The 27,027-nt window shown below is 38.9% G+C and overlaps 1 protein-coding gene and 1 long non-coding RNA gene across 3 annotated transcripts in view; one reads left to right on the top strand and one right to left on the bottom strand.

Annotated features, from left to right (window-relative positions):
- Positions 1–19,983, top strand: part of LOC147795237 (tubulin delta chain-like) — a 33,740-nt gene extending 13,757 nt beyond the window's left edge. Inside the window, exons 7-12 of one of the 2 annotated variants that reach the window (XR_015424051.1) lie at positions 7,551–7,664; positions 8,692–8,764; positions 9,622–9,760; positions 11,093–11,250; positions 12,383–12,526; positions 19,335–19,983. Coding sequence is in view for 1 of the 2 variants with exons in the window: in XM_087132174.1 (XP_086988300.1) it covers positions 7,551–7,664; positions 8,692–8,764; positions 9,622–9,760; positions 11,093–11,250; positions 12,383–12,457 (559 nt within the window). In the remaining variant the exon portion in view is untranslated. Of the gene's footprint in view, positions 1–7,550; positions 7,665–8,691; positions 8,765–9,621; positions 9,761–11,092; positions 11,251–12,382; positions 13,578–19,334 lie in introns of those variants that run through there. The other variant, XM_087132174.1, reaches the window with a different exon arrangement.
- On the bottom strand, positions 19,876–25,378 carry LOC147795236 (uncharacterized). The gene is made up of 2 exons (XR_015424052.1): positions 24,373–25,378; positions 19,876–22,833 (listed from the first exon to the last, which is right to left on the bottom strand). It is a non-coding gene; the product is annotated as an uncharacterized LOC147795236 (long non-coding RNA).
- Between the last annotated feature and the right edge of the window lie 1,649 nt (positions 25,379–27,027).

Genomic DNA, 27,027 nt, shown 5'->3' with positions numbered 1-27,027 from the left:
TTGCCTAAGAAATATATGGGGCAAGCACTCCTCTTCTTCATCTAACACCTTGAAGTCCAAGAAGAGGTGCTACTCTGAACATCAGGATACTTCTACCACGACATGAATGTCGGTCTTCCAGTCCATCAATAAAGCCTTGACTTCCATAGCTCGACACCTCAACAGTTAGCCTCCTCCAGCCTCTACCACCCTGGACCCAGACCCGCTCCCACGGGGCCAGCCTCCTCCTTCCATGGCAGCGAACTGCAATGACACCAGGTGAGATACATGTACATTATCCACCAGGACTCGCACCAGTCAAACACCTGCTCCCACTTGGAGCACTCATAGATTGCACTGTGGAACAGCCATACCCTAGATAGATCAGCTGATCATGTCTTCAAATAAGGATGAGATTGATTCTGTCAGTTGTCTCACTTCCTCCAAGAGCCGCCTTCTCTGATGGGACATGATTCAAATCCTTCAACAGGACAGATGGGTACATGTACTTACGACTCTCACAGATACTCTCTCGAGTTCACAAGCACCCCTCCACCTGAGGTGATACTGCAGCTGACTCCAGTCCCAGGCAACAAAGACCAACGCTTGGTGCTGGAGTCAGAGATAAATTCCCAACTACAAAATCATGCCATCCTTCAAGTTCAACCCAGCCAAGTGAAGGAGCAAATGGTGTCCCTTTACCAATCTGAAACCGCTGAACAGATTCATCTGCCCAAAGAAATTCTGCATGGAGACATTCTGATGGTAAAACACTTCTTACCCATCCCATCCTGAGCCTTGACGGTCAATCTCTAGGACACCTATCTCCATGTACCCATTCACAAATGTGACTACAGGTTCCTCCGCTTCATGTACATTGTACAAATGGAGGACATACAAATTCTGAGCTCTTCCGTTTGGTCTGTCAACTTTGCGTAGAGTTTTCACCGAGGTTTCAAGGACCGTCACTGCCCTTCTATGACAGCTGGACGTCTTGATCTTTCAGTCCGTGGATGACTGTGTGATCGTCGGCCGGAACCAAGACGAGATTGTAGTGTCAACTCACCATACTTCTGACCTCACTACCCAACTCAGGTTCCTCATCAACCAAGAAAAGTCAAAGCTGATACTATCCCAGCTCCCACCTTACATCGGGGCAATGCTTGACCTCTGCAAAGGCATCATCACCCCGACAACTGGACGGGTTGCCAATCTGTAGAAGTTCATGTCACGATTTGAAAAACTCCAAACTATTGAATTATTCTGAAGCTTGAAATTTCTCTGATGCAACAAAGAAATCAAACAAGATCACACTGATATAATGAACAAATAAACAGTTATGATTTAATGAGAATGGTACACTTGTGAAAAATTAAGGATAACAAAGAAAATATTGATTGGAGGTAGTTTACAGTGAAAGGATAGAGAATCTAGAAAAGGTTTTATATAAACAAGATGTTCTTACGGGCAAGAGCTTCGCAGGTACTATTGTAGAGAATGCTGAACTCCACAGATGGCGAAAAGCAGTTCAGTCCTTGACGGTGCAAAAAATGAGCTGCCACTGGGACGAAGACCACATCCAATAAGAATGACTGGGCTCGAGATGAAATGGCAAGGGCATGATGGCCATGATGGCGCAGATTTGGGACTTGATGATCCCACAGGCTGGAACTGGATTCAGTTCACAAACTGTCTTTTCTGGAACAAGATTCAGCTCAGGACTTCACTTGGTCTGGAGGAAGTTTTTTTACAAGTGTTGCTCCACAGACGACTCGCCACCACAGGTTGAAATGGTGCAGAAGACTTCTCACAGCCTGTGTACGGTAGAATTGCCTTTCAAAGTCTGTCTAGCTGTGTTTGTCTCTCTTGCTCTCCTGTCCTTGTCTGGCAGAGCCCCTATTTTAGAGTCTAAAATTCTTCTAGAAATTTCTTCTCATTATGTAAGTTTCTTAAAATAGACTCTTCAACATTACTCAACGTTACAAGAAACCTTACACAGAACATACACTAGATAACTGGAAATATCGTCAGCTTACAAGAAATTTCCCGGACGTACAACAAGAATATTCTGGACTACATTGAGGTCATTTTAACTGTGGCCTGGGGTCAAATGCAGGTCACACATAGAATTGTGTGTGGTACTATTACCTAATCTGCCACAGTACAGAGACTATGTGTGTGTATACATGTACATGTACTGTACATAACACATGTTTCACTTACAGTCTTCTCAAGTGCCCCCATTTCTCACCTGGCTCTGTCCCCTTGGATTGATGGCCAACATGGTGGACTTAGTACCATGGAGCAGGCTTCATACGAGACTGCTGTAACTCCAGCTTCTTTCTCAATACCGTCCCAAGACAGATCCCATCAACCATCCAATCAGTGTATCAGAGGATCTTCACCAACATCTGCTATGGTGGCTAAAAGAAGATTACCTAAATGCTGGACTCATGGGCAAAACCCGAGATACATAGTGATTACTGCCAATATGTTGTTGCTGGGATTTGGCCTCCCTTCCCTGACATCAAGTTTCAGGGAACTGGGATGCCCACTTTCAGGAAAATCGCATCAACGTCCTGGAACTTCAATTTTCAATAGCTACATCATTTCTTCATATACATGTACATTGAAGGGAAGAACATCCTGGTCCTGTCAGATAATTCAATGGCGATGGCCTGTATCAGCCTTCAAGGGGCATACATTTCCCCAGTTATGCATTCTAAGATTGAAATCTCACATTGGACAAAAAGCCATGTGATAACCTTCAAGCAGTCCACATTGATGGGCTGAAAATACGACAGTGGACGTGCTCTGCCATGACGCGATCCACCCAACCAAGTTGACTCTGCACCCCAGCATAGTCAGAGAACTCTTCTTGGCAATAGAGACATCACTTCTATCTCTCTGCATTAGTGCAACTCTCAGTGTTTTGCACCATAATGCTGCATCCACGTGCATGGGCCATGGATGCTCTACAGCTAAACTGGACCGGTCTACTAGTTATGCCTTTCCACCTATCTCATCACGGATCAGCCTTGGCCCCAATGCATACAAAAAAATCGGCTTTGAAGATGCCTCCTCCATCTCTTACAACATGGCCCTTCATCATCTCTTGCATGGTATGTTCATCGAATGCCCCCATACCAAGCGGCTAGTCATGTCCTGCAACTTAAGCAAAGTCCTCCACATGCTTACTGGGCCCCCTTTGAGTGATTTCCCTCATATGTACCAGCATCAAGTTAACCTTCCTCCTAGCCATGGCCACTTCCAGACAGGGCAATAAACTGCAAGCCCTCTCTGTTGCTGAAGGTCGCATTGGCTGGGAGCTGCATGGTGTCTGCCTGATCTTGACCATCGATTTTGTGACGAAGAATCGGACCCTGTCGTTTGAGCCACCGGATATTTTTGTGCCCCTGACAACCTCATATTGGAGTCAAAAGGAACAAACTCCTGTGCCCGGTCCACATATTGAAGTGGTGCTTAGGCGTGAGGTCAAAATAGAAATGCTTTTGAAAGGATTCAACACTTTGTAAACGCTAAGCCCACCGACAGTCAACATCAAACAAATGAACGCTTCAGCAAGGTTGGCCAAACCATTTGCAGTTGAGTGCACCCTGCACTTTGCAGCTTCCAGTAAACAATGAACTGCTTATCGCATTACCGCAGCATGGGCTTCTGCAGTCTCGTGGATGAGCCATGACAATAGCTCTTTACTTTGCAGCTCCGCAGGAGGATTTAGATCGGCAGACTGTTTTAACTTTCTGATAGAGCATGTGTATTGAGTTGTGTTGCTAATAAAGTGTGAAATATCTGTGCTGTCGGTTTCCAGACAAGTCTTTTCAGGACTCGCTACCCTGTAATCTTGGTATTTTCTTCCTCCGTATCATGGGCCGAACTGTATACCTGCAGAATCAAATATGCTCACTCGAAACAGTATTTACCTGAATCATACGTGACGTTGTGTTCTGTTCATTAACGCATAGCTGTAGATAAAACCTCTTTTTGGCCCATGTGTGCAAACTGGGACTCAGCATTACGCATGTGTAGGATCAATGAAACACGTACATGAACTACATGCTTTCCACTTCCAGCCTGCACCTGCACGATTTAAGGATACATGCTTTAAGTCAATAGTACATGCGTGCACGTTGCATTTTGTTTTGTAAGGCTCTTTTGTGCTTTTTTATACTTTGTTGCTGCTCAAAATTCATGTTGGGAAACAAACATGTTGGGTTTTATACTAATTTCTGGTGTTTGACTTTATCTATTAAACTTTAATGCACAGTAAATAAAAACAAACACAAGTTAATCTAGTGCTGCAGGCAAACCACCAAACCAAACTAAAAATCATCAAACAAGGCACTTTCGAACTGAACCGAACCAAACTGCTCGGTTCAGATGTTCTGCTTTAATATGGCATTTCTTTAAGGCACAGGGGAGTACATACAAGAAAACTAAAAAAAAAAAAAACAACAAAAAATGGATGACGAATTGTACGGCATGCTGCACAATGCGCATGCATGAACATACTGAAACTTACAATGGCCCCGCATCATGAGATAGCTGTATCAACCAAGAATATGCAACTTGCAGCATTGCCACTGCGTAACATTTCTAAATTCTCACTTCATCCAATCGTCCTCATGTATATTCAGATTTAGTGTTATATTTGCCAATCTCCCGATAGCCAAGCCCTAACATTCCATTTTAGGCTAATGACGTTTCATATTAGGCCAATGATGTCATAAATGGCCCTGCAAAACAAATTTTGATTTGATGCTGATCACAGTCAGACTCGTGCTCGATCAAAGGCATCTCCGGAGGGAAATTTTGCCAAGTGCTCGGTCCATGCAGCGCTTCAGCGCAACACGCGAGAAGAGTTTTGTTCGCGGGGTGGCCTAACTTGCCTTTCATTTCATCATGAAGGGGTTGATCGTTGTGGGAATGCAAAGTAATGGAATTTTGCCGGATCTCAAATAACAAAATGCTGTTATCCCTCTGAAAGAGGCTGATGGAAAATTGCCCCTTTGGTCATGTGGGCGCCATCCTTTTTCGTAGTTGAATCTATTTTGCAAAAATAAACAAAACACAATTTTCTCGAAATCTAATTTGTTCTTGTATTCCGTACTGAAGGAGGAAAGTCCTAATTGAGCATATTGTTTTTTCTATATGCACATATCTTAGGATCGTTTTGTTGAGTCAAGCGTGGTCCTCACACAACCACTTCTGGCTGGCAAAACAGGTCAGAACTGTCACACCTCTGGCAGTAATTTGTTATGGAATTAACTCGTAAATGAACTCTGGCAAAACAGTTTGAAAAAATATATTCAAATCAATGTTGCTCGCGGATGGAGATAGATAGGAGATTCATCACTTGCACTAACATATTTTATACACAGAAAGTCTGTGGCCTATGTGGCACGGTCGTAGCAAACTTTTCAGTGTTTCAGTGTGTGCTGTACATGTACATGTGTGTATGCTCCAACCGAACCAAAATTCGGCAAAAAATTTCCAAACAGTGTCCGACCCAAACTGAACCTTGACACTTACTTGCAGCACTATTTGATACGGAGTTTCACTTTTTTATTACCTTCAAAGAAAATTGGTACACCTTACTGAATTTCAAAATGAATTCATATCATGTCTATGTCAATACTTCTCTTCACAGATGATATATCAAGTGGTAAAGTAGGTAACTGTGTGGCAATTCCGATCACACCCATATAAACTTCTTTATTTCCCAGTCTAAAAAACACTTAAAGACAAATATTAGTCTTGTGGCGATGTCTTTTTATCATAAACTACCCACTCCAAACTTTTCTGAGGCTAGAACAAGGCCTGTAGCCTAGAATGCAGTTGATTTTGCATCTCTATCACAAGGTGTTACCCACTAATCCTACGGCCAAGGCCAGCTGAGGAGGGCTGACCACTGAAGTTCTCCTTGAATAGGATCTATTGTTCACTGCTAGGGCTGTGTTTAAAACCACAAACTCCATTGTTGTCAGGGTTGCTTGTCAGGGCAGACGTTCTTTTCAAACTTTTGAACTGTCCAAAACCAAGTGAGCAATGGAGTGAAGGGGGATAATACCTACCGTTGAACTTTTTCTAAACTGTCTGTATTTTGACCACATGCCTTAGCAAAGACCAACAGCCAAGGGAGATATCATTGCCTGCTAGCAGTCTCGGCCATCAATTTGCCAACCCAGACTGGCCATCACGTCCTAATGAACAACGTCAATGCTACATCAGGGTCCATGACTTAATTAAGGGCAGTATCTACATGTATGTCTTGGTCTTATTTTTAGGAGGTCTTAGGTCAAGGAAATATCCTGCAGACCGGGCAGATGGCAAGTCACCCTGAAGACCTAATTATTATAAATCTGATGTTTGACCTGCTCTATTATTATTTTTTTATTTATTTATTTCGGTTTAAAAACAATATCAATTCAATCTTTATGAGTCGAGGGAATCATAATGATTGATTTACAAAAATTAAAACCATTGTAATAATTAATAATTAAAATTCAGTCAAAACTATTACAAATTTCCAAATAAACCACGTATGACAGCCACAAAATCAATGATGCCAACACCAACAACAAATACATGTATTGCACTTAGGAGGAGCAAGTTAAATTGTCAACTAAAAGGATAACAATTACAAAAAAAATTAATGGCATTAATTATTTTGACCATTTGGGGGACTGCCAACTTTTTGTATTTGAAAGTATGGCAAATTGGGTTAAAGAGACCATGATTACTTCTAGGAGGGCGGAAATTTGGTAAGGAACTACAAAGTGGAGGGAGTAAAGATCTTTGTCTTGAGTGCACTAAGGTTCTGGCAATTTTTCCAATATTTGATTTACATAATTTTATTATTTACAGTTCACAAATGTATACGTGTATTAATCATTTTCAGTGCATGTGTTGTAGCCAACTTCTCAACTAAGACTGGTGCTATTTTGCATATGTATTGACTGTTTGGGTAGGTTGAATGTATCCTCCCTGCTCCCTTGCCCTGAGTTGTTTTCTAAAAGGACAAACATGGTGGCATGACTGCAATGCATTATGGGAGGTCATGGTACACTATGGATGATCAAGCCTTTTCAGCAAATAACAATAGGTGCATTAGAAATTTGCATATAATATTGACTGTAGGGGTAGGTATTCTCTAGCAGACTCGTCCCACACATGTGGGTAGGATTTTGTGATTTAGTTGGCTAAAGAATCAAAATACCTGTAGCTTGATCTTTATTTCATAAGAAATCATAAGTGCACACCAAATAAACTTGACATGCATGTATGATAATTTTGTTGTGACCAGTTGTTGCATGTACATGTATAGATGTAGCTGTGTGCCAAATGCAAGAAATGATGTGGAGATGACATCGTCACTCAAAACTGTTTACACTGTGCTGCTGCAAATCATGTTCCAAATGACTTTATAGAAATATGTCAGACATGGTTTTGCACTTACCAAATTTCTGCTCAGGGATGCTTCACTTTATGTACAGGTCAGACAATGATATATGAAAGGTCAGTGAAAAGCCATGTTTTCCTATTAACAGTTACCTTTCAACTGATAATGGCATTTGCACTGGTAATGAGCTGTGGGAGATGCTACGCTCTGTATGTCCTATGCCAGCCTATAAATTTCTGCATACTGCATGTGTTTGTAAGAGGTAAGATTTTCCTTTAACCCTTATAACCATTCTGAATCCAACAAACATATGCATGATAGGGGGTTAGGGTTAATGCACCTGTAGGAATAGAGCAGAACACCACCACAACAAACACACCTGTACCGAAAATTTTAGCAATCCTGAACACTCCATTTACCTCCCAAAATATTCATGACCTTTAACACTGAATACTGGAATTGGTTTTTGTTAAAACTGATGACAGTGACTTAAATTGAAGGAGAATTTAGGTGTTAAGAAAATTGATACACTAAAGGCCCGTATTTTGAGAACATGTATTATTTTTTGTGGTAAGCCATGTACCTTGGGCACAGTATTTGTGCATAGGCGATGATTGATGGCTATGTTAAAAATCTAGCATTTTTTACATTGAAATCCATTGAAATTCATTAAAAATCAAAATGCATAGACAAATTAGCATTATTACCTTATATCTACCTTAAATCTTATCACATTGTTTGCTGGTTTTTATGTTTTCAACATTTTCATTGCATTTACTTTTCTGAATTCAGATGTACCATTGTTGGTCCAGTGCGATTGATTGGCTTACCGCCCATTGTACTGTAGTTCTTGTAATTCACACCTGCAGTAGCACTGTATGTCGTATAACCACTACCTGCTGGGTGGATTTTTCTTCAGCGAGATGAGATGACGGGACCTTTTCAAGATTTTCCGTTTTCAAAATTCTTCCAAAATTCATGTGTTCATTGACTGGACATTTACACCCACATGAACGACTGTCTGGTGGCTACTCTAATCTGACAGGCAACCTTCATTGACGGTCGAGTCCTTGTTTGAGTCTGAGTATGATGTTGTATAAGTAAGTACATGTACACATACATGTACCTCCACACAAGCATACATGTGTGTAAACTTCTTCCTTAACATTTCAGAAAGAAATGTCAGAATTTGGGAATCCCTCATCGTCATTTACTATTTCATTGCAATTGTCAACTATGATGTTTATTGGCTTATGTAGATGAATGTACTCTTCTACTTCTGTCTCCAGCAAGTCATCATGGGAAGCTACAGCAGAGAGTGTGGTCAACCAACTCACCAGATATAATAAACAAGGAAATGCAGTATCCTTTTTTTCTTAAGATTGTTTAAAGTGTAATATTTATATTCTTTGACCTTTTAAAACGTCATAAATTTTGGGACATTGAAGGTTACGAATTTTCCTGTGTGTGGGAGCTCAGAAATTGTCCTTAATTAGCTTCCCCAAATTTTTATTAGCATAAAAATCTTTCAGTTGCACTGAGGAATGTGTCATGAATGAACCAGCATTTATCAGTAAGTGACCAAGCTGTTGGTCATCCAAGTGCATGGATTGTATAGGTGTGTACCAATGTGTGTGTATGTGCGGTTGTCACTATATATTAAGGCCTGGTTATAGAAGGAAATATCTGATTAAAGTTTGATAAATCAAATGCTCTAACCAAGCGTGTAATTTTTTAATATTTATGAATTTTGTACCAAAAGATCCAACTCTTGCATTTCTCATTATAGAGATGTATGAATTGGTATGTATTGTGTAGGTTGATGTCATAAATATTGGTGTTGTGACTTCGCCATTTCCTACATCATTGCTGGACTTTGAAAACAGTGTTTTAGAGTGTGTTTCTCAGTACTTTCCCTTATTTTTGGCAGAAGCAAAAGAGAACAGTTTGCCAAGTATCCACTCAACTAACTTTTCAGATAAGTGTTCTGTTGTGTGTCTTTAGTGCACTCTTATGTGTTTCATTATTTTCTCAGTGTTTTGCATTAGGATGTTGTTCATAGAATAATTAAACACACATGAATTGGAAAGTGTTTTGTGGATTGTTTCATTACTGATTGGCAAAATGAACCTGTTTATTTCAGTCTGAGATTAAAAGAGTGTGATATGTATATATTGACTCACTATTGCATAATGTTCCTTAACCTGCTTTATGGTCAGTCTGTATCATTAGCTAATTTAGCTGTGGTTCGAGGTGATACAAGTTCATTTCCCTACTCCTTCAAAAGTGTTGAAGACAAACTGAAGGCAGGTTACAATTGTGTCCGGTGGAATCCATTCCCTGTTGACTTATGGACAGGTACATGTATATTTGTATGTGATATGTAATTGCCGAGCTAGTTTCAGAGCACTGATTTTATATTATATTCTTGTCTAGTCTTAAATTCTGATCACAGTACCACGCAGCCCTTCCATATTTCTGTATTTGTAATTTGTCGAATCAGTTGGTCATTGTAATGAGGAGTATTACCATAGTATGGTACTACCCTAACCCAGCACAGGTGCACATGTGTGCACAGTACAGTATTTATGCAGTGTTTAAGCAGAAGTTCACATTTTCCAAATATACCCACCTCAGTTTCTAAAAATTCTTTACTTAAGAAGTGTCCGGGAGCTAATGTACATATGTGTATGTATCTGAGGTACCATATGATGGGTTGAGCAATTACTTTGAGCATTTTTAACCACTTCGTGCCGGGGCATTTTTCAATGTTGATGATGCTGGGCCGGCATGACTATCATTTTTTCCGTTTTCAAAATCCTTCAACAATTCATCATTCCATTTAACAGTCGTTTATAGCCGCACCAAGTAATCTTCAGGCACTACTCTAAGTTGACAGGTGACCTTCATTGACGCCCGAGTATTTCAGCCAGGCCTGCAGCCTTGTAAACAGAGCCCAGATTGTGCGGTGTTATACAACTGTCTTTTGTTCACGAACCTGGCTCAGTGCACTGCTGACCTCTTTTCAATAGGGGCCAGATTAGCGTGCAGCGGTGCTGTGTGGCTCATAGCTGCAGTGGTGGAGCGCTTTTGTCCCTGGTGGTAATCCGCTTGCTCTCAATGCCCCAAACCCTGGTTTACGGGTTTCAAAATAACGCTGGATTATCACCAAATGCAAATGTCGGTAGTACTCTGTTACTTGTTTTGTGTGGATTATGTCTGCATGTATTTGACATCATGTTTTGTTTTGTCATGTTTCCTGAGGTACACCTTGCCTGACTGTGAAATACTCCGGCATAATTGTACAATGTTTCTGAGTTATGACAAAGTACTTTGTCACATTTGGGGTTCAAACTGTTCTTGAGTGACCAATAGGAAGAGTAAGCCCATGGGCTGTGATGCAGGATTGCTGTTTTGTCCTTTGACATAAACTAAATGTGAATTGAACTTAACTAATTGCAAATGGATTTAAATAGATTAAATAGATTTAAATTGTTTTCAATAAATCATAAACAATTTGCAGTTTCCTGTAAGTGAAGTTTGCTGTGAAGAGGTTGGAGGGGTAAAATTGACAGACACTTTACCGATTAGCTAAAGGCATACGAGACAACTTTTTTTATTAAAGTAAGCTGTAAATCAGTGGAAATTAAATCAGTTGTATTTGTAAAAAATGTTGTATATTTTTTGCAGGGCAGGAAAATATGATTGGCTGTACTGAGTGTTCTCTGACAGTATGTGCAAATACAAGCAGCTTTGTTGAGTATGCACAGTGTATACTGACTAAAGCCAAAGTGATGTACCATTCTAAAGCTTATCTACACTGGTATCAACAGTGGGGATGTGATGAGGTATATGTTTACTTTTTCTAACTTGTGTTAGTGCTTGACTTATTCTGGGAGAATATGTTCCTGGCACCATGACATAATGCTTGGTTGTTGCGTAGCGAAGGCATTTTCTTGGGGGGGGTGCAACACCCCCCACACCCCCCCCCTCGCTACGCCACTGGTTGTACTTGACTTTGTTCCACTCCCACAAAGTGTATAGAACTGTGTAATTTTGGTTTTCACAAACTGTAAGCAAGCACTGTGCACACGCATTCAGTGCATTTTCATAAAGTCAATTTTTCTGAATTTTCTGCGTTAAAAAGTTGCCATACGTGTAAATGAGTGGAGTAAATTTCTACGAAATCTTTAAAACATTTTTCTCCAAAATGTATATTCACTACTGCTTGTGTGTCCCTTTGTGAAAACCAAAATTATTCCACAACTTGTCAGTGTTTGCAGTGCGGGTGCACATCCAGGTGGAAGTTCGCCAAACCAAAATGATTAACTTTGTGATTTCAAGAAGTGATCATATTAGTACCTGTGTTTCAGTTTGTGACAACAATTAGATACCAGTGTATCACTATACAATATGCCACAAAGAGCTTGTCACAGTGAGGCTATATTTCAAGTTTATAGTCAACAAAAACGTGACTGACTTGCCCCAATTAGCATTTGAACTTATGTCAGTATACGCTTTTTGGAAATTTTTGATAGACTGGAAAAAAGAGAGTAGAGTGTGCAGAATATACACTAACGAATCTTCTACACAGACAAATAACATTGAGAACAATTCAAGTTCTCCATGTAAAGCTGGCAGAATTTGTTGACCATTTCCCGTAGTTCACTGTGAAGAGCTCTTTTGCAACCTCTTGCTTGGTGATATGTATTGCAAATCTCCCATATTATACTATGGAAAAATTCCTGAGAGATTCATACTGGTGTTTACTTTCCCAGGAAATTGTGTCAGATTTTACTGGTACTGTGATTAAAGGGTCGTCCATAATTTCCCCTACCCACAAGACTGTGATAGGGAAAAATACTCATTACACTGGATTCTTTGTGCATTTTGGTTAGATGATTCCATTATAATGTGAGTAATTAAGGAATTATTTAATTTTCTCTCTGAATTATTGTTATTTTTGTTTCCACTGTGCAGAGTAATTTTGTGGAATCATTTGACATCATGGAGAATGTTATTGAAGCCTACACTTCAGCAGCATCAAGGAGGTAGTTTAAAGATCTCCTCTACAACACTTACTGTTGGAATTTAAAGTCCATCATTACCTTGGAAAAATAGCAGGTATTTTGATGTACATGTATCATGATTACAGTTAATGAGTGATGATGATAATGAACAGTGCAAAACAATTGTAAAGCAGTATTTCCTTGAAGTGCCCAGGACCTACAACCCTGGACAAATCTCATTGGGCCTCCAACCTCCAGACCACCTTTCAATGTTCTATGAACATAGAACATAGGGTCTATGTGCAAGGTCTGCGCTCTGGCGGGACATAACAACATTGATTGGGGGAGCCTAGGGGAGGGGGATGGAGAGGGTGCGGCTATTGGCAAGTGTCCCAAGAATTTCATCCAGGATTGTCTGAGTTTACACATGCCTGTTTATGTGTGAGTGGGGAGGGTCTGTTTACTTTGAGTGTGTGAACCATTTCCGGCAGTGACCGATACGAATTAACACTAACTTCATTAGAATGCATAATGACATCTTGATGAAAATGAATTCTCAACACGTCAGGAGTCAGCGTGTAGCTATGCAAAGTTTTTATCTGATGAATTCAATCTTAATTGTGGGGACCCACAAGGATCTTGCATGGGTCCATTACTCTTCACTCATACTCGTCCAAACTGTTTGATGTGGTTAATTGTCACCTCCCTAATGTTCACTGCTATGCAGATGATACCCAATTGTACATGTATTTATCGTTTAAACCTTGCAATTCTATTGATCAGGATCAGGCTTTGACTTCTATAGAGAATTGTATCCATGATGTAAGACCGTGGATGTTGCAAGATAGATTGATAATAAATAAATTTAGACTGAGTTTATTAATATTGGTACTCAGAAGAGTTAGCTAAACTCCATACTCTTGACCTTTCAGTTAGAAATGCTAAGATATTCACATCATCTTATGTATGTAATTTGAGATCATGATTTGATTCTCATTATCCATGGATCAGCACATTGCTAAAATATGTTCTCTGGCATTTCATCACATTCATAATATTAGGTGTGTAAGAAGATACTTGACTAGGAGTAGCTTGGCTGTCTCAGTTCATGCCTTTATAATCAGTCGTCTCGATTATGGCAACAGTTTGTTTCATGGTCTCTACCATGCACAATTAGCCAAAAATACAAAGAGTGCAGAATGCAGCAGCCAGGCTTGTACATGGTGCCTCATCACAACCTCATATTACCCCAATACTTTTTCAACTGCACTGGTTGCCAGTGGGATTTCATGTTCAGTTTAAATATTGTTGTTGACATTCAAGGCTCTTCATGGTATACCCGTACCAGTAGCCCCGAGATATCTCACTGACCTGACCTCAAAACCAATTCTCGATATTCACTGTGGTCACACAGTAACCTCCAAGTAGAATATCCTCAAGGTAGAATGTTGAAACACTAGGGATGACCGGATGAGGGCATTTTCTTATGCCAGCACCATAATTATGGAACAAATTTCAATCTTTTAACATTTATAAAACTAAACTTAAGACGCATCCTTTTTAAGGCTGCTTTTTAATGAATTACCAGTAGCTTTGTATATTGTGAAGTTGTAATGAGGTTATTATGTTGTTGCTTAGTATTTTATTGTCTGTTTGGCATTTTTAACTTTTATCTTTTGTATTAATGTTCTGGGAACTTGAACACAGTATGTGGAATCTGCACCTTATAAATTTATCATTATTATTATTGTAAGCCTCATGGCCCACATGGGAGGGGGTCAACACACTTTGTATCAGACAGATGGATAAATCACACTTTAAAATGCTGAACTGCCAAACTTTAATTGAAACAAACTTGCACAGGGAAAATCCCTATCAAAATCTAGAACATCAACAAGGATGGCAAAAACTTACACATAGTCCTACGTATTTATTTTTGCCAATAATCTGACGTCAAGAAAAAAACAATGCTTTATCTTTCACAAATCCAATAATACCGGTATACAGGTAGCCTACAAAAAGCTTTAGGGTCCCTTATATTCAAGAATATGAGTTCTTGATTTCACTTGTACAGTCAAGTCCCAAATCTGTACTCATGGCGAGACTACTAGTAGCTAGTTCAGTTGACTTCATTTGAAGTTTTGATGACAATCACACAGGTTCAGTAGGCCCAGGACTATACCATAACTCCTGCTTGGAGACTTGAGGAAAGTCCAGTGACGGAGTTGCACATCATGCAAATAGAACAATTCCTGTCCTCATGAAGGGGACACATACAAGTTCACCCGATTGCCAATCACCAATGACTTGATCCACTCTGGCATACAGAGTAGATCCAGCGGTCCAGCCCAAACAGTTCTTGGTTTATGCCCTACTGATTGCTCTCCTGCAGAGTACAGTTCATGTTAGCCATGTTAACTCACAAAACAACAAGGTAATTCTGAGAGTAAGAGAAGAGCAAAATATGCAATTCAACAAAAGACTTGTGTCTTTGCATAAATAATTTGGTGTATCAAAGCAGACTTCATATTAAATAATCCACCATTAAATAATCCAACATGTTAAATTCTGGCGTCAGTACACTTATTCTACAGTTCTACAACTTATCATGACATTGCAACTTGATCATTTTGGATAGAAAGTAGCATTACTCAAAGGATTACTGGTCAATATATCCATTAACTTTCTTTTTTGGTGTATGCGTGTAATGCATTAAAAAGCCCGGGTTCCTGGTTTATAATACATGTACCTAAGGAATTACATGTATTATACACGCAAATTGCCATTTGCCCCAAAACATTAATTAAGCAGTAACCCTAACTCGCTCAAAAGTGTCATAATTATTTCATTTATCTTTTACACAGTCTCACCTGAGTGCCACAACTTAAGATTTTCAATCAATTGGGGTCTTGAATTGACTTTTAAAAGGAATCTTGCCTCTTGTCTGAGGAAATTTCGCCAAACATGCGCGAAAACATGTTGCTCTCCATGGTGATAAGTCTCCATAAGTCTGAACGCTCAGTTCCCCAACTTTACCACCAAAGCATCACAGATATAACAGATAATTGTATATGATTATGAGTGGTAACAATGTTGTTCTTGGACCCTAGCAGCTGGAGTAAGAGTGCACACCTAATATATAGTCAGTAACATTGAGAAAAGTGCCAAAAACTGGCTGTTAAAAACATGTACAAAACCTATGGAAAAAACCTGCATCTTTAATCTCATGTCATGTGACCCTTATGATGTCATTTTGACGATTTTATCCTGAGACCCTCTCTCCATGGTGGACTACGAGTGTACATAAATAGAATAAGTCAGATTGACCAGAGTGCTGAAGACTGGCTGTTGAAAAACGTGTACAAAACCTATGGGGGAAAAGTAAATATTGTGGCACTGCGCCCCTCCGACGAAGGCGAGGGCGCCCTCCTCCTCGAGGCGCGGTGCGTCGGACGGCACGCCGGAGAGTCCCTGAGCGGCTAGGGACGAGTCCGTTGGGACCGAAGTATACCGTCCCCCAAGAAAGTTGGTCTTCGTCGAGATGATGGCTAATCTGATTGGTCTTCGTCGAGATGATGGCTAATCTGATTGGTCGAAACTTAATGACGTAACCTGGACAGACCTGACTCGAAATAAACTTCGCCTGGACTCCTGACTTATATACAACAATTCACAAGCGGCTGGTTTATTCATCAAAACACTCAACCAATACACCAGTAGAGGGCGCTATTGACAGGGAAACTGCGTGATTATACGTGACCGGACTTCGCCCAGAGCAGCGAACACCACAATTAATTGCAGGCATCCAGTGCCGAATCAGGGACTTTAGCAAGTCTACGGGGCTTATTGTCAGGGCTGTGCTACACGCAACTCACGTCACGAGATAGCAATGCGCCCTTGCATCGACCGCAAGCTCCTATCAGGAACTATACCGCACCACCAATCAGCCCCTCAACCTACCGAGCCCCTCAACAGCACCACTCGGACTTACTTAGGCACAGTCACACTAGGCTAGGTGACTTTAACCCTTGCACAGGATTCTCGACCCTTACCTCAGGATCAGCCCTTTATCAGGACCACTAAGCGTAGCCTAGCCTACGCGCGCCTTTTATAGCTTTCGCGCTGCTATGACCACGCCCGCGCACGTGCTCACGTGACTAAGCAGTGACTTCCACTGCCCTATCGCACAACCACAAGGCGGAGCCTATGTGCCGCGCTTGCTTAACACACAGCTATGCGCGCCTAACATCTGCCTCTGTTACTGGGCAGAGCGCCATCTATATCTTTGCACTATGCCTAGTGACTAGCGCCCTCTGTCGCGTCACAATATCCAAAAATCAATAAAAAACTAGAGGGACGTGGTTGTGAACAACCACAGAGCTGTTTTTAAATTTTCGTTTTTCATCTTTATCATTTTGGAAAAACAGATCAAATCAACTTGTAAGAGAAATTTTTCTGATATTGTAATCCCCAAGTGACCACTGGTAAGATCGATAAAAGTGCGAAGTGAAAAAACGTGTACAAAACCTCCGGATAAAACTGCAACTTTAATCTCATGTCATGTGACTCCCGATAACTTCACTGAGATGAATTTATTTTGATGGCCCCACGGACTACGTATGCTCCCCATACAAAGTAACTCAGATGTATGAGTGCAACAGTGTTTGGCTTTTGAAACACGTGCACAAAACCTATGGAGAAAAACTGCAGTTTTATAGTCATGTCACGTGATTTGTGTTTATATTGAAAAAATGTTATGAAATATTATTTGATATTTGGACACTTGGGTATATTAGTAACCAAACGAAGACAAAACAATTTCTCTTTCTTTCTCCTAGTAATCTTCAGCCAAAGTTCTGCTCTCATTAAGATCGATATGCAATACCCCTAGTAGAAAAACGTGTAAAAAACAAAAGTTATGGAGAAAAATTAATTCTTCAAAATTCAAAGATAAATCACATGATGATGTCATCATGACATCATTATTTCAGTATCTTCTTAGCTTTAGGGTAGTCCTTCTTGTAACTTAGATGAAGATCTGAGATTGTTCAGTGACAAAAACGGTGCCTTGAATCTGTGTACAAAGTCTAATGGATAAATTAAATATTCAAAAATCAATAATAAAAAAATTGATGATGTCATCTTGCCAAATTTCTTCTAGGACAGTCCTTGGATGATCTTTAAAATTGTGCCAAGTTTGAAGTCAATCGAATCACTATGGTACCAAAGTTGATTGCTGAAGAAATAGTCTGAAAAAGGGGAAAAAAGGGGGAAAATAAAGAAAACTAGAGGTTTTGTCTGTCTTAAGGACAGAGCAAAGGGCTTTTTCGCATTTTCTTTTTTTCCCTTCAATTGGGATACTACCACATTCTTATCACTTCTTACTCAAACATCTATCCAAGAGTTCCCAAAGTTTCTAATAATATTTTTGGTGACCACATTAATGACAAAATAGTCGAACCTTTTCGGACATCAGGGAGATATAATGAATTAATTTTTGCACCCTTTACATCATGTAACTTTGTTTATAACACTCATTCTAGCTATTCTACTTATCTACGAAATTCCTGCCCTATCAGACATGTAGTTCACAAGATATAGGCTGTGAAAAATGTACCTCTAATGTCACATGACTAGCCACATGATGAAGTTCTTACAACATCAGGTCAATGTTTGTCTAATTAAGCTCTTCCCTTTCAAGATATCTGCAAGGTTTGAACCCAATCGGACATGCATTTCACGAGATATAGTTCTTTAAAGAGTGCATCTTTAATGTCACATGACTTGGCACATGATGACATCATCAATACCTCAGGTCAATGTTCTTCTAAAGCCCTCCTCTTTCAAGATAAAGGCAAGGTTTTAACCAAATCGGACAAGTCCTTCTCAAGATATATTGCTATGAAGACTGCACCTTTAAAATTACTTCACTTGTCCTGTAATGACGTCATCATCACATCAGGTCATTAATGTTTGTTTTGGGCTTCAGCCCAAGACTTGAACCCAATCGGCCATGTACTTCAGGGTATATAGTGCTGTGAAGAGTGCACTTTTATGTCACGTAATTTACCACTAATTGATGACGTCATCATCACATCAGGTCAGTATTCTGTTGAAGCACTCCCTTCTCAAGGTATCTACTAGGTTTGCACTCAATTTGACTTGTACTTCACGAGATATGATGTTTTAAAGAGTGCACCTTTAATGTCAGGTAATGTCATCTCTTGATGTCAGTACTATACACGTACGCAAGGTTAATGATTGTCTGTAACACATCCCTCCATAACTGCCTGCAAAGTTGCAGCCAAATGGATGTGTACAATACAAGTGGACAGTGTGTTCATTGAGAAAAAGTGCGGAATTTTTGGGGGGGTTTTGTTTGATTTAAACAATTTTGTGCTTTTGGCACTCCATACAAATCAGTGGCACATGTTGCAATGATATTTTGGTCATTTGGCATTCCATACAAAGTGATCTCACTTCAGTGCCATGCTCTTGTTTCATGGCCTCCAGTATGCCCCCCACACTGTGTGACTTTTTCGTTATAGGTAGGCATTACGTGTTCCCCCGCATAGAAGCCAATACGCAGCGTTTACATGTAGTACAAATGGGATTTTCTTTAGTAAGGTGTGTTTTGTTGTTGGCGCCTTGTGTGTGAACAGGTGAGCCAGTTATGCACTTGGGGCAATGGACTCCAATGTTTTAGCTATCATGTGATGGGCATTTCACGCTTATACCTCTCACGGTTGATTTTTTACAGAGTCTTGAATAATATTGGACTTTTTATTATAATTTCCAGTCAGATGATTTAATTGGCCCCAAACTCCACACATGTTAAATGGGTAAGTATCATCATATCCACCAAATTTCAGGTGATTACAAAACCTTTTCCCACAGACATTTATTCAAAATTCATTTTTCAGAATTTTCAACCTGTTGCTAGAGGGCGCTCGACAATTGCATGACGTCATCAGTAGATGTTTTGAAGAGTACAATACCCCAAGAGATGCACACCATTGAAAACAAGTCAAAATCTATTACCACTTTGAAACAATAACCCCACTTCCGGTTTCAACCTCAAGGAAGGTTCATGTGATTTGACTCACATGAGACGAATTAAAGACGAAATTTTACTATGCTACTGTTGCAAAGAGAATGCTGCGGGAGGCCACTGTTAAATATGTAAAAATCCATATAAAAATAATATTGAACATTCAAAATTTAATCAACCCATTTGATGGGCAATGCATGACGGGCGACGCACAACGGGCGACGGAAAATGGCATGTTTGGAACTGGTAAATGGCAGAATTGGGACACAACAAAAAACAAAAGGCGACGGACGACGGGAGATATGGAATTCCATACTAGATAGTCTTTAAAGGCCATTTGCATGCCAGAATTAATTTCTTATCTAAAGATTTAACACATCCTAAAATAGACACTCATGTTTTGATGACTTCAGTTTCAACATTTAATACTGTTTATTTTGCAGTTATCAACACAGAATATTTTAAAAGAGAATCGAAGTAGTACAGGAATGAATTTCTTGCATTATGTACTTTTTACATATTTTTATAAAGAGTAGATTTTCAAAATGTCACAACTGTAAAATAAGGTTAAGCAAAGACATAACCAGGGCTGTAAAAACTGAGCCATATGTAGATTGTATCTGCCCCTCTACTGAAAGAGTAAAACCAACATGGGTAATATGAAGGTTTTAACATTTGTGGCATGAATGCTATAACAAAAGAAACATAGCTTTGGATTTTGTCTTTTTATATGTATATGTAATTACTGCATTAAAGTGAAACATCTTTCGGCCAGTGATATTAAGGTCATTCAGTTACTTATGTGTAAAAATGGAAAACATTAAGAAAGATGAAATACAATTCTGGATAGCTACCAAATTCAAATATATGCATGTCATATTTGATTAAGTACACATGAAACAAGCATTAGAAGGAATGTAAGATACCATTTGGTCAACAAGCTCCGACACTTCCACATGATTTCACGTACATACACAAAAAAAGAAAGACTTGTATCTACTCTATCACGTCACAAAGTGCAAGATGCAGTATCTCACAATTAATTTTATATGGATTTTTAAAGATTCGCAATGTCAGTATTTTATGGCCCATTATTTGACCTGTCTTTTTCATGGTTTGGCATAAATCTTCAGATGTTAGGTTTGAAGGAAACCAGGTTTGAATGTTTTCCAGATTTGAGGGAATCAGGTACGAAAAAGGCCCACACTGGTATGTAGATCAGTCCCTTTTATATAGTGGTTAAGTGGAAAAAAGAAAAGGAAAAGAAGCCACTTTGGCCATTGCCCAAAACAGCTACATGTAACAAGATTAACAAGCCATTGCAAGTTATGCTGCATAAACCTACACTATTTCAATTAGCATGCAACCTGATTATCTGTCTCAAAAGTTGGACGAATTAACAGTAGTTATGGCTACATGTACCATAATAGGATAATAGACTTGAAGAGAGATGCAAGTACACAGAAAAATGCAAGAAGCTGCTTTTTTCATGTTTCAAGTGATGCTGTGAAATGGAAAGGGAGCTCTATGGGAAGACTACAATTCCTGTACCTGTACTACAGAAAAGCTACAATGCACATGCACATGTATGTACTGTAACAATGAAGTGTTCATGTTATTTGTCCTAATTTTATTCATTTGGAACAAATGCTTTATGATAGGAATGTACAGAAATTGAAGTATTGAATGAAGCTTTAATAAATATTAAGAATTTCTAGTCAAATATCCATCAACTTTCTGTACTTTTTTTTATATTGCAAATGTTTTCAATATCTGAAAAAATGAATTAAACAACTAATATGAGGATCTAAAAACCGTAATTAAATAATAAAAGTTTAATTTGTGTTACTGCCCAGAATTAAAGCATGCTAATACATTTCAATTCTGGCAAATTATCATTCATTGTCTGAATTAATTTCCATACAAACTGAACCATTAGGATATACCATTTTTTTAAATGTAAGTTACTACTAGTACTCAGCATCTGCAAAATTAGTATCATATTGTGCTCATTGCCACATTCCTTACCATCCTTAAACACACTGTTGAGACAGTTATACACTGTTTAACCAGTTAATGTCAGGTTTTCTTTCCTGAAAGCACTGCTGGGGGTGGGCTTTTCTTTGCAAATTCTTTCTGGCACCCATAAAATAAGCAAGGACACACAACTCCTGAGTTTAGGCATCAGTACTTCTTTCTTTTCCCCAAGTTCTTCTGTTCAGCCGTGTTTCAACTGCCCTGGTAAAAATTGTGGCGTACATGTCCATCCGCGTGTAGGATCATCTTCCGTACTTTGACCCATCAAGCAAAACACATTTATACATCAATTGCAGAAATGAAAACAGAATTTTTAAATGTGTGTACACGTCCTCCATGGAAAAAATAAGGAAAAGTGTGTGTGATTACTCATCATCCAGCGTTAAGCAACCATCCTATCCTAAATGACTTGTTCTGCATGTAGTTATGACTACTACATGTACATCTTATACACCACATTCTATCTTTACCATACATGTCCTCCTACTTTGTAAATTTATTCATCATGAATCACACAGAACACTGAGATTTTCACATTAAAATTGCGAACAAATGTTCATGCTTTCTGCAACAGTGTGTCAGGTAGAATCTCTCATAGAACTCCTATACAATATAGGCTACTGTTGCACACCTGTCTTAAATACTAAATGTTCACTGGCCTAGAATGATCACATGACCAGTCAATAAAAATGCATCATAGACCCTACCATACAGTTCAAACTGTAAGACAGGGACTTCTAACTAGACAACTCATATTCACTGGTACCTGCACTTCTTTCACACTAAATTGTAATGGGAGCAGCAAACTGCAATATACTGTGCCACAACCCATACACACAAATATACCTACAATCAGCTGTTCCAGTGCTGCAATGTAATTAAAGTTTGCTTCCTTGAATATGTTCCTTAATGTGATGTCTGCTCAGCATGACAGCAAGGGTTCTTTTGCTTTTAAATAAGCACATGCAGCTGATGCAATCATAATGATGCATAATGATGTACAACTTTCTGTGCAACAGATAGTCAATGTTTTGACAACATTGGAGACATTTTGGAGAGGAAACTGTAGCAAAGAAGTCGTGACACAGGTATAACAAAGCATACTGATTGCTGTGTGAAACTGTTAAACGTCTTCAACCTAATTGGCACTGTTAAAAGTACAATGTTTCAGTGGTGCATATATGAAAATACTGCACAGCACTGCAGAATTGGTGTTGTGTGACACTGGTCCTGTGCTTCATTTCTTCTCATAAAAAGAAGATTATAATACAGTTTCCAAAAATCAACTCTGTTCCTGTGAGTCAGCTCTGCAGCATGCCACTTTTCATTCCAACCTGCAAGAAGCAAAAAGTGAAAGTAAAAATGATTTTGTTTGTGGAAGATGTAGGACAGGTCTATGTAAAAGTGACAGTTTGTGACACTACTGTAGTGAATGTGGATATACAGTTGACTCTATTATGAAATCCCTTGGATCCAGCGAAATATTTGTTTCCCAAATTTGTTGCAAGCAGAGTGCAATGCATTGGCTTCTGGTTGATTGTTAATTCAATATATAGGTCTTATTGCAGATATGTACATACATCCAAACATGTCTGACGTCTGCAATCATTTTAAGAATGCTCTCCAGGGTACTATTCATCATTTAAGGTGAATTTTTGTAAAATAATAAACTTTCATGTTATTTAAAACAAAAAAAGAAAGTGGAAGACATGTTCATGTACATAAGACAAATGAAATAAAACACAAACAATTATGACTCTCGATCATCACTCAGTGGCACATAGAACTTAACTGAAATTCAATGCCAGAATGTTACTACAGAAGTACAAATCTTAATAAGCACTTCAAAGCTGACTGATCTGGCTTGAAGTGGTCTAAGGGTGAAGATCTATCTAGACCTTTTCATTTCAAAGGAACAGTGCATAAGCATTTCGTCTAAGACCCATTGAGAGGTATGAACATAATCTAGCAAGGCCCTTTCCAGCTAGGTTTGTGAACATACACATGTATGCTACCACGAACAGACCACACACACGTGAGTAAACAAGAACATTACTAGTCTATGAAAAGTTAGCAGGAAATTTGGTCCCATGTAAACATGATATGTACCATCAATTCCATTTGAATTTTTAAAAAGGCCTATAAACACTGGCAGAAAAGGTCATGCTTGGGGGCTGTTAGTCATGAGGGGTTAAGAAACAGATGTTTTATATCCATGTGAATACTCTAGAATTGCAATTCCCTCCTTTACTTGTTAATTTGTATAATCGTAGTTATTAACCATTTGCTGCCAGGTTTGATTTGAAGTTACATGATGAATTCCCGGGGGATTTTCAAGATGTCTGTTTTCCAAATTTTCCAAAAATTCCTAACTTCATTTACTGGATGTTTACGCCCACACGAAAGACTGTCTGGTTTTCAGATTAGAATCTGACACACAACATCTATGGACGCCTGAGTATTTCAGCCAGGCCTGCTGCCTTGTAAAGAGAGCCCAGATTGTGCGGTGTTATGTAATTTTTTTTGTTCCTGAAACTGGCCCAATGCATTGCTGGCGTCTTTTCGAATGTGGCCAGACTAGCATGCAGTGGTATTGTATCACTCATCACTGGAGCGCTTTTGTCCCCAGTCATAATCCGTATACTCTTTCAAAACAATGACGGATTACCTCCAGTATTGACAAAATGTTGGTAATTCCCAGCAGCCCAGTTTTTTGCTCCGAGTATGGTCTTTCGTTACAAGGCCCCAGGTCCTTTGTCCGATTTCAGGCACCCCGGCTGTGCATATAAAGCCAACATCTCTGGCACACCGGCACGAGGAGATTAAAACAAGCCATTCATATACAATAGACAGACATGTATCTTGAGTCTCACCCTGCCTCTTCCTCCAGTAGACACAGAAGCTTTGGTACACGGAACCCCTCTTCAGTCTGTCGTACCAGCTCCAGTAAAACAAGGAGCTTTTTAATCCCAATACAGAGTCTGTGTAAGAGAAGTAAATTGGCATTTCACTATTGGTATTTCAACCTTGCTCCTGGAACTGAGTGGATTTGGACAACTCAAGTAATTGATTACGCTTTACTGAGGCGTTTGCAAAGAGGTGATGTTGTAACTTGTAATCTAAATTTAGTCAACAAATCAACCATGAAAAGTGAAAATTGTGGTGATGTCATGATGATGAATTATCAAAATCAGAAACCATCTGAAATGTTTATTTTGTTTTGGTTTTCCATATCAAATTCCTAAGAGAGATCAGAACATGTAACATATGAAAACCTGTTCCATCTAACCAGGTCTTAAAGTGACCTGAACCTTGAGTTGGAACAGTGTACATATATATTTACTCATATTAACAATATTAATATTCTAATATTCATTCATTAGTTTATTTCATTCTTACCATGGCCCAAGCTAAATTACAAGCATGTTACATATTCTAATTAAAATAGATGTAAAATACATTTAAAGTACATCAAAATATAGCAAGCACAAAAACAACCACAAATCATAATTATTATTATTAAAACTAATAAACAAATGAATAAAACATCAAACCTTCTTCAGCGGGTTGAATTATGTTTTGTTTCTCTATTGTTGAATAATATATATAATAATTTATATAATAATAATTCCGTAAGCCACAAGAAGGCCTGTGCGGATTCTCTAATTATGAATTTAATAAATTAATATAAATTGGAATGGGGCTATTATCAAAATGGTTAGTCCTACAGGGTAGCCATGAAATAGAATGGAGTTGAGCAACTCCCTAACAGTTTAGTTAAATAGTTTTTCATAAAGGATGATTATTCATCAGTTTGTTTACACTAAGACAAAGACTGAGCAAATTTATAACAATGTACCTGCCGACGGTCAACAAGGGTTTCAATGCTACACGTTTCCATAGCGTCCTGATACGAATTATAATTATGACCAAGCATAATTTTACGCGCTCTTTTTGCAATTTTTCTAAAATATGAACTTGATTATTGGTAAGTAGAGAATTCTACACCACGTCGGCATATTCTATCGTGGGTCCGATATATCCTTTATAAACAACTGTCAATTCATCTGTTGATTTTTTAATTGTGCGTAACATGTGTAAACGTCTGTTTGGTTCCTTTTACACATCACTAACCTGGAGATTTCACTTCAAGTCGTTTTGAATCTTGACACCTGGGATCTTTGCTGGAGACACTAACGCAAGTGGGTTATGATCAATATAATGCTTGTATGGGCGGATTTCTCTTGAAACAAATTTGAAGAGCCTGACATTTAAATGGATTTAAACATAAGTAATTTTCCTTTTTCCACTCAATAAAGCGATCTAATTCAATTTAATTGAAGGTTAAAAGTGATATAACTAGGACAATTCTCGGCTAGAGTCATCCACATACTTCCAAATAGCAACATTATTATCTGGTGAAAAAATCGTTGATGAAGCACTGAAATGGGCCCTTTTTGTACCTTGTGGAAGACCTCCTCTGGGTGTTTTGAACTCAGATAATGTCTGGTTTTATCTGACACATTGTTGCCTATTAGAAATGAAACTGCAAATCCAAGGAATAATTTATTCCTTGCCCCTAACTTTAAAATTTATTAAATTGAGATCGAAACCTTTTGAAAAGTCACCTCCACTGTGTAAAGAATGCATCAAACTAACCAGATAGTGTGAGGTGGAAACCCCTTTATCATTACTATACTGGGCGATATACATGTAAACTCTTCAGCAATTTTGGCCAAGCCATCCGACATGGACACCGGCATCAGCCTTTCAATATTTGCTGGATAGTCTTTAGGAAAGGGAGTAACAATTGCCTTTTTCCATTGAAAAGGAACAATTCCTTCATTAGATGAGCTATTAAGAATATGAGTGAATGGAACATTAAGCTCGTATGCAAATTCTTTGAGAAGCTGAGGCAGAATTCCATCCGGACCAGAGGCTTTGGATGTTTTAACCTTTCTCAATACATCATACACTTCCCATGGGAACAGAAGAGGAGGTGGCCTAGGAGCCAGTAAAAAGACAGTGAGGTTGGTATTGTCCAAAGATGTCAGACCAGACGATACATGAACAAATTCGTTATAAATGGCATTAGCGATGTCAATATAATTGTCTGCACATACTCCAGGTACTTGTATACAAAATTCAGTACGCTCTCTTTTGGTCATATTATCTGTTGATGGCTGAAAATATCAGCAATTCACTGAATCAAACTTTAAATAACTTGTGTGAATTTATAAGCAATGAATGAAAACAGGAAAAGCCTTAGTACCTCTACATAGTTACATGCAAGGTATGGAATCAGTTATGTATTGTCTTGTCAAAGTGGACAGCTCCTAACCTTGGCTAGCTCTTTCAACAACACTTGCAGTTGGTTTTGTAATCACAACCATAACTGTCCTTCACACAGAACCATACCGAACAGCAATATGTGTTCTATATCAACCCAGTCATGTACAGATTATATGTCCGCATATCAACATCCTTTCAATCAGTAGGCTGCTTTGCTGCCTTTTTACTGTTCACCA

This window comes from Acanthaster planci, unplaced genomic scaffold (genome assembly GCF_054643075.1).
Source record: "Acanthaster planci isolate LZ-2023a unplaced genomic scaffold, COTS_SCS Contig114, whole genome shotgun sequence".
NCBI lineage: Eukaryota > Metazoa > Echinodermata > Asteroidea > Valvatida > Acanthasteridae > Acanthaster > Acanthaster planci.
The sequence above is the reverse complement of the archived record's forward strand: the minus strand, read 5'-3'. Positions and strand labels throughout refer to the sequence as shown.